The sequence below is a fragment of the Amblyraja radiata genome, assembly GCF_010909765.2.
Source record: "Amblyraja radiata isolate CabotCenter1 chromosome 42 unlocalized genomic scaffold, sAmbRad1.1.pri SUPER_42_unloc_2, whole genome shotgun sequence".
NCBI lineage: Eukaryota > Metazoa > Chordata > Chondrichthyes > Rajiformes > Rajidae > Amblyraja > Amblyraja radiata.
The window spans coordinates 2,821,915-2,830,641 of NW_022630088.1; the positions used below are offsets into that span (position 1 = coordinate 2,821,915).

At 45.4% G+C, this 8,727-nt stretch overlaps 1 protein-coding gene across 1 annotated transcript; it reads right to left on the minus strand.

The window, feature by feature from the left end:
* Nucleotides 1–1,103: 1,103 nt before the first annotated feature.
* LOC116969030 (gastrula zinc finger protein XlCGF8.2DB-like) lies at nucleotides 1,104–1,983 on the minus strand. The gene has a single exon (XM_033016002.1). The coding sequence runs from the start codon at nucleotides 1,953–1,955 to the stop codon at nucleotides 1,104–1,106; it is 852 nt and encodes a 283-aa protein (XP_032871893.1). The 5' UTR covers nucleotides 1,956–1,983.
* Nucleotides 1,984–8,727: the final 6,744 nt, after the last annotated feature.

Consider the following 8,727-nt stretch of genomic DNA (forward strand, 5'->3'; position numbering starts at 1 on the left):
GAATTAAACCTTGTGTTCCCCTCCTGAACCCGGTGATTCCTCATAACAGATGTTTGTTTAGTCACAAGTACCTCAGCTCTCACCTTTTCATAGAGAATCTGCTTCTCCATTGCCTCCATGCTTGTCCCCATATTATTATATTTATGCGTTTTTCAGCCCAGCATTTATTGCCCATCGCTAGCCTCTGTTGACAAAAGTGGCTTTAGACTTTAGAGATACAAAGTTCCTTATTTCTTCAAAATTTACTCAACACTGCGCAAATGTGGTGCAACAGTGATGGAACGTGTTTGTATCTTCCCACAAAAAAACCCTGACGTTGCATTCAGAACCACTCAGACCTGCTCCCACCAACACTTTACCCAGTATTATCTGGTGCCAAACCCATGCCTTCCAACACAGCCCTCTGGTATTCAATAGTAACAGATTGTGCCATCCAGTACTGTATCCCTAGATAGACACACATAGCTGGAGTAACTCAGCGGGACAGGCAGCATCTCTGGAGAGAAATAATGTGTGGCGTTTCGGGTCGAGAGGGTCTATTGCAACCCATTGTTGACAGTCATATAGTACAAGAACAGACTATTGGCCAACCATGTCCAAGGCCACCAATTAGCAGCTATCTGTACTAATTCCTGTCCGTGACTTTGCGTGCCTTAACAATTCAACAATTATATGGATACTTTTTATATGGAACTTAGCAGGTCAGGCAACGTCTCTGGAGGACATGAATAGGAAACATTTCGGGTCAGCATGAAATGTCACATGTCAAGACCAGGTCGGAGCTCCACCACGGGGATCAGGCAGGAACTCCGCCGTGGAGACCAGGTCGGAGCTCTGCCGGGGAGACCACATGGGCATCAGTGGGCTTAAAGAATTGGTTACGTAAGTGCTCATTTATGTAAGTCGCCTATTACACGTCGGGGTGTGCCTGTATTAAACTGCGCAACCACAGGGGTTCTTAGCATCAACAGAAATAAACCCGAACTGTGCCCAATAACCAGGGATTAATTCTGGGCGTGATTAGCAGCAACAAGAATTGCAGAACATAACGAGTCTCGGCAACCACAATCTTTAAATAATATTAAAAAATATATCCCAGTTTTTTAAATCTTCTCCCCAGTGTGAATTTTCTGTTGTCTCAGCAGGTTGGAAGACAGAGCAAATCCTCTCCCACACTGGGAGCAGGTGAATGGCTTCTCCCCAGTGTGGACTCGCTGGTGCCTGGCAAGGGCCGATGACTGAGTGAACCCCTTCCCACACTCGGTGCAGATGAACGGCCTCTCTCCGGTGTGAATCCGCTGGTGTCTCAGCAAGTAAGAAGAATCTGGAAATCTTTTTCCGCACATGGAGCAGGTGAAGGGCCTCTCTCCGGTGTGAACTCGCTGGTGCATCATCAGGTTGGAGGATTGCGTGAATCTCTTCCCACATTCGCCGCAGGTGTACGGCTGCTCCCCTGTGTGAACCGGCTGGTGGGGCAATAAGCTGGTCGACTGAGTGAATCCCTTCGCGCACTCAGAACAAGTGAACGGCCTCTCACCAGTGTGGACCCGCTGGTGCGCCAATAAGCTAGTCGACCGAGTGAATCCCTTCCCGCACCCAGAACAAGTGAACGGCCTCTCCCCGGTGTGGATCCGCTGGTGCGTTATTAAGCTGGACGACTGAGTGAACCACTTCCCGCACTCAGTGCAGGTGAACGGCTTCTCCCCGGTGTGAACCTGCTGGTGCCTCATCAGATGGGACGATCGATTGAATTTCTTCCCGCCCTCGGAGCAGATAGACAGTCTCTCCCTGGTGTGAGCTTGAAGTTGCGTCGTCAGCTGAGACGAGCGAGTCAATCTTTTCCCATTCCCTGAGGAGGTGAATGGTCTCTCTGCGTTGTGATTCTGCTGATGTGTTATCAGGGTAGTGGATTGCTTGAACTGTTTCCCGCAGTTAGAATACTGAAACGGTTCCATTTGCAGTAACGGATAGGGGTTTTGAGCACAAGAATAAAAAAAAGTGCACCACTTCTTTGATACTAAGCAAGTTTCTCCTCAATGTGATGCAACATATTTCTGCTGGGATAGCAAATTATTATTTTGCAAACGTCAACAACTTGTACTAATTTATCTCTTTGATTGGGGAAATGTTTGCAATTTATTTAACTGCCAGCTCTGTAGTTTTTCTGATCAACTCATCAACATACCTGTAGCATGCGAATCTCACTACCCTGCTTATTGTGCTGATGCTTGAAATATTTTCCCTGCGGCAAAACAGGCAAACGTTTTCTCTTTCGACTGATGAACGGAGTGACTTTGTGAGAACTTGATGTGACGCTTGATTTGAAGTTTCCGTCTGGAACTCTTTTTCTTCTAATACCCTGTAAAAGTAGTTCACGCAAGTTATCACCAAGAACTTCAGAACAGATCAGTCTAGTAATTTCACTCGCCTTTACGTTCATTCAGCTTTCCTTTAAACATATGGCGCAATTCTGCTCCTATGTCTTATGCTCTTATGGAGACATATAACATCCTAAGTGGATTTAACAGGGTGGATGATATGAACTGGTTCCTCTGGATGAGGCCCTGAAACGGAGACATTAAAGGCAATATAGGGAGAATAGATGAGGTACAAAGGGCAGCTTGCCAAGAATATAAATGAGGATAGTAAAATCCTCTTTAGGTATGTGAAGAGGAAAAAATTAGTTAAGATCAAAGTTGGACCCTTGAAGGCGGAAAAGGGTGAATTCATTATGATGAACAAGGAAATGGCAGGTGAGTTGAACAGGTATTTTGGATCTGTCTTCATTAAGGACACAAACAATCTTCCTGATGTACTAGTGGCCAGAGGATCTGGGGTGACGGAGGAACGGAAGGAAATCCACATTAGATAGGAAATGGTGTTGGGTCGACTGATGGGACTGAGGGCTGATAAATCCCCAGGGCCTGATGGTCTGCATCCCAGGGTACTTAAGGAAGTGGCTCTGGAAATCGTGGATGCATCGGTGATTATTTTCCAAAGTTCTATAGATTCAGGATCAGTTTTTGTGGATTGGATGCTATCCCAGTTTTTAAGAAAAGCGGGAGAGAGAAAACAGGTAATTATAGACCAGTTAGCCTGACATCGGTGTTGGGGAAGATGCTGGAGACAATCATAAAAGATGAAATAGAGTCATATTTGGATAGAAGTAACAGGATCGGTCCGAGTCAGCATGGATTTACGAAGGGGAAATCATACTTGACTAATCTTCTGGAGTTTTTTGAGGATATAACTAGGAACATGGATAAGGGAGTGGATGTAGTGTACCTGGACTTTTATAAAGCATTTGATAAGGTCCCACATAGGAGATTAGTGGGCAAAACTAGTGCACATGGTATTGGGGGTAGAGTGCTGACATGGATAGAAAATTGGTTGGCAGACAGGAAACAGAGTAGGGATTAATGGGACCATTTCAGAATGGCAAGCAGTGACTAGTGGGGTACCGCAAGATTCGGTGCTGGAACCGCAGCTATTTACAATATATATTAATGATTTAGATGTAGGGATTACAAGTAACATTAGCAAATTTGAAGACGACACAAAGCTGGGTGGCTGTGTGAACTGTGAGGAGGATGCAATGGGGATGCAGGATGACTTGGACAGGTTGGGTTAGTGGGCAGATGCAGTTTAATGTGGATCAATGTGAGGTTATCCACTTTGGTAGCAAAAACAGGAAGGCAGATTATTATCTAAAGGGTGTCAAGTTGGGAAGAGGGGAAGTGCAACGGGATCTGGGGGTCCTTGGTCATCAGTCAATGAAAGTAAGCATGCAGATGTGGCAAGCAGTGAAGAAAGCGAAGCGTTGGCCTTCATAATAAGAGGAGTTGAGTATCGGAGCAAATACGTCCTTCTGCAGTTGTACAGGGACCTAGTGAGACCACACCTGGAGTATTGTGTGCAGTTTTGGTCTCCAAATTTGAGGAAGGATATTCTTGCTTTTGAGGGGTAGGTTCACAAGGATAATTCCCGGGATAGCGGGACTGTCATATACTGAGAGAATGGAGCGGCTGGGCTTGTATACACTGGAATTTAGAAGGATGAGAGGATATCTTATTGAAACATATAACATATAAACATACATGGTTGCTGATTAGGAAAAGGGGAGATGCAACGAGACCTGGGTGTCATGGTACACCAGTCATTGAAAGTAGGCATGCAGGTGCAGCAGGCAGTGAAGAAAGCGAATGGTCTGTTAGCATTCATAGCGAAATAATTTGAGTATAGGAGCAGGGAGGTTCTACTGCAGTTGTACAGGGTCTTGGTGAGACCACACCTGGAGTATTGCGTACAGTTTTGGATTCCAAATCTGAGGAAGGACATTATTGCCATAGAAGGAGTGCAGAGAAGGTTCACCAGACTGATTCCTGGGATGTCAGGACTTTCATATGAAGAAAGACTGGATAGACTTGGCTTGTACTCACTAGAATTTAGGAGATTGAAGGGGGATCTTATAGAAACTTACAAAATTCTTAAGGAGTTGGACAGGCTAGATGCAGGAAGATTGTTCCCGATGTTGGGGAAGTCCAGGACAAGGGGTCACAGCTCAAGGATAGAGGGGAAATCCTTTCGGACCGAGACGAGAAAAACATTTTTCACACAGAGAGTGGCGAATCTCTGGAACTCTCTGCCACAGAAGGTAGTTGAGGCCAGTTCATTGGCTATATTTAAGAGGGAATTAGATGTGGCCCTTGTGGCTAAAGGGATCAGGGGGTATGGAGAGAAGGCAGGTACGGGGTACTGAGTTGGATGATCAGCCATGATCATATTGAATGGCGGTGCAGGCTCGAAGGGCCGAATGGCCTACTCCTGCACCTGTTTTCTATGTTTCTATAAGATTATTAAGGGTTTGGACACGCTAGACACAGGAAACATGTTCCAGATGTTGGGGGAGTCCAGAACCAGGGGCCACGGTTTAAGAATAAGAGGTAAGCCATTTAGAACGGAGATGGGGAAACACTTTTTTACAAAACAGAGTTGTGAGTCTGGAATTCTCTGCCTCAGAGGGCGGTGAAGGCCGGTCCTCTGGATACTTTCAAGAGAAAGCTAGATAGGGCTCTTAAAGATAGCAGAGTCAGGGGATATTGGGAGAAGGCAGGAACGGGGTACTAATTGTGGATGATCAGCCATGATCACATTGAATGGTGGTGCTGGCTCAAAGGGCTGAATGGCCTACAACTGGCACCTAGTGTCTATCCCTGATTAAGGAATCTTAGAACAGAAAATGAGAGATTTCTGCAGAGATCTGAGACATTGGAATTCAATGCTCCATTCTCAAGAAAACCTGAACATGGGTGATCGATGGTCAGCGTGGACTAGGTGGGCTGAAAGGTCTGTTTCTCTAAATACTCAAAGGATTGATTTATAGTTTTCAAGATCAAACTAGGAAATGGCTTTAACACAGGATTATGTGATTTTGTTGAAACAGTGCGGACAACAAGCTAAGCGTGGCACGGCCTGATTGGACAGGCTAGTGATTTAGTCATGGGAGGGGGTATGGCACGGTCTGAATGGACGTGAAACACTAAAGTAGATCGTGTTGGGCACCAATCTAGAGCAGGAGAGTCCCCGGCCTTGGACTATGTCACGAAGGGTGCCTGGTGATCAACCACAGGTCACCACCTGGGGGCACGCTTTGCTGTGTACTCAGGGTTTGCAAGTGTGTTCACGGATGCGCAAGTCTATGTGCCTTATTTGGTAGTGTAATAAAATACCTTGCTATACAAACTCAGTTGCCTGAATCTGGTGATTTATCGAACACAAGACAAAGGAAATGTGATCTCAAATCATACCTTAGCTCTCTAGTCTATTTTCACATGGCTGATGTAAACCAACTTCACAAACTCCCTGTCACAATTTGCTCAATATCTTAATAACCTTTTCCACAGGGGAGAAATTTCAAAGTCTAGAGGGTATAGTTTGAAGATGAGAAGGGCAATGTTTGAAGGAGATGTATGGGGCGTTTTTTGTTTTTTTTACACAGCGAGTGCTGGGTGCCTGGAATGCGGTAGCGGATGCAGATACAACAGTAGAAACAAGAAACTGTGAATGGTGGTTTACAAAGAAGGACACAAAGTGCTAGAATAACTCAGCGTATCAGGCAACATCTCTAGAGAACATGGATAGGTGAGTTTTCAGGTTGGGACCCTTCTTCAGACTCAACAGATACAATACAGGTACTTAAGAGACTTTTAGATCGGCATGTGGATATGCAGGAAATGGAAGGATATGGATCACATTGGGCAGAGGAAATATGTTTAACCTGGCGTCCTAAGAAGACATGATGTGGTGGAGTAACACAGGGGGCCAGGCAGCATCTCTGGAAAAACCTGGATAGGTGAAGTTTCGCGTCAGTCTTAGTCTGTGAGGATCTTAACCCAAAACGTCACCTATCCATGTTCTTCAGAGACGCTGCCTGAAACTTAAATACCAAGATGGTGCCCAACCCATGCGACTATTTGTGTGCTGGTCACAAGACGGAATCTGCAATCACACATTACAATCGGTCAATAGCGGAGTTGCACGTAAGGTCACTGGCTCATCGGGCTTGACGCACGGAGCTGCTCAATCCATCTGGAGGACATCCGTTACTTCCAGTATATGTTATTAATGCAAGAAACGCGTACTTTCTTTTACCTGTTGAAAACCGCCAAAATGTTGAATTTTTACGCTGAAAAAAATTGTGTAAGTCGGGGTAAGTGTGAGAGACATGTACCCAACTTTAGAATTCCAAACGTGAAGCGAAATGAAGGTAAAGAGAAGCGAGAGCTGAAGGGACAACAGCAGCTAAAGTGCTTGGTAAACATTGGCTGTGCAGATATCGGAATTGAAACTATCGGAATTATCACGTTTGCTCACTGCATTTCATCAACAGTAAGGCATTATTTGTGTTTTTTCTTGATTCCTTTGGTATCTAAAAAGTCTCAGAAGTGATCAATCTGGCTGTAAATTTTTCTTCAGATGCGTTTTCATTATGTATGTAAAAACCCATTTGAGAACCATGGGCGATTTAAAAAATTTACAGCCAGATTTATCACTTCTGAAACTTTTTAGATGCCAAAGAAATCAAGAAAAAAACACAAATAATGCCTTAGTTGTTGAAATGCAGTGAGCAAACGGCCAATGAAGGGACAACAACAAGCACTTTTGGAATTCTGAAGTAGGCTAAATGTCTCACACGCTCATCCCGATTTCCATAATTATTTGCAGCGCATAAATTGACATTTTCGGCGGGTTTTAACGGGCCCGCTACGTTGGAAACAATGGTAAGTGCCTACCTGCAGTACCTGCAACTCTCTTTACACTGGCATCAGCCAATCTTCCCTGTCCCGCCTGCAACTGGTCCAAAACGCCGCAGCGAGACTCCTGACGGGCACCCGAAAAAGGGACCACATCACCCCAATCCTGGCCTCTCACCACTGGCACCCTGTGCGGTTCCGTATACATTTCAAGACCCTCCTCTTTGTCTACAAAGCCCTCAATGGGCTTGCCCCCTCCTACATTAAAAGTCTTCTCACCCACCACTCCACCTCCAGGTCCCTCAGATCGGCCGACTTGGGGCTGCTGAATATTCCGCGGTCTAGGCATAAGCTTAGGGGCGACCGCGCCTTTACGGTTGCAGCTCCTAGACTGTGGAACAGCATCCCCTTTCCCATCAGAACTGCCCCCTCCATCGACTCCTTTAAGTCAAGACTAAAATCGTATCTATACTCCCAAGCCGTTCCTGACGTCCACTGAGCGAGTGTTATATGTATATATGTATGTAGTTTGTTTGTTTATACCATTCTTATAACAAATGTAAAGCACTTTGGCCAACGAGAGTTGTTTTTTTAAATGTGCTATATAAATAAATGTGACTTGACTTGACATCGCGTGTACTCCATTTGGAGTAGCGTAGCAACAGTACAGGTCATGGGCCGTGACCCGACTGTCGTTAAACCTCCCTATAAAGTAAATTACACTAAACTGACCCGCTGAGTTACTCCACCAGTTGGTGCCCTTTTTTGTGTGTAAAATTGCCGTTCATTTTTTCTACAGTCTAACCTGACATCCTGTTCGGTGCATACATTGCGGGCCGAAGGGTCTACTACTGTCATATGATGCAGAACAAAGAGCCACCTCATTACCCGCAATCCCCGCGCGCCAGAAACCACTCTGTCCCACAGTCAAAGATCCTGGATCTATATTCTTTGCCCACAGTGACTTTGGCGCGCATGCCGGACCGGGGCGGTGGCTCCAGACGAGGCCCGGGATGGGGAGCGCGGACACGGAGCGTTGGGGAGAGAGAGAGAGACGGTGGGCATGTGGATTGTCCTAATGTTTCCGGAGCTCTTTCCCTTCCCGAGATATCCATCTAGAGGTGTGCTGCTTTCTTGGACTAGAAATTACACTAAACGTGCATTAACCTCCAGCCCCAGCACTCTCCTACCCAAAGATCATAGAGGAGCATATGTATTGAGTTCTGTAAGATCTAGGATGATGCGGCACCCTCCATCTTTTTTCTCTTTTGAGAATATATTGGATACAAATTGGTGAGGTTCCGAATTTGACCTCTCAATTACGTTTTTGTCAGATAGAGTTTGGATTTCTGCTTGTATATCCAAACTTTCTTGTGAGAAAACATATGTGCGATTTGGTGCACGTTGTGTGGGTGGTAATGAATCCAAAATGAACTCAATTTTGAACCCTTGTATACTGTGCAGTATAAACGGA

What these genes read in the sequence shown, in the direction of transcription:
- LOC116969030 (XM_033016002.1), bottom strand. Translation starts at nt 1,955, where the DNA reads ATGGAACCGTTTCAGTATTCTAACTGCGGGAAACAGTTCAAGCAATCC.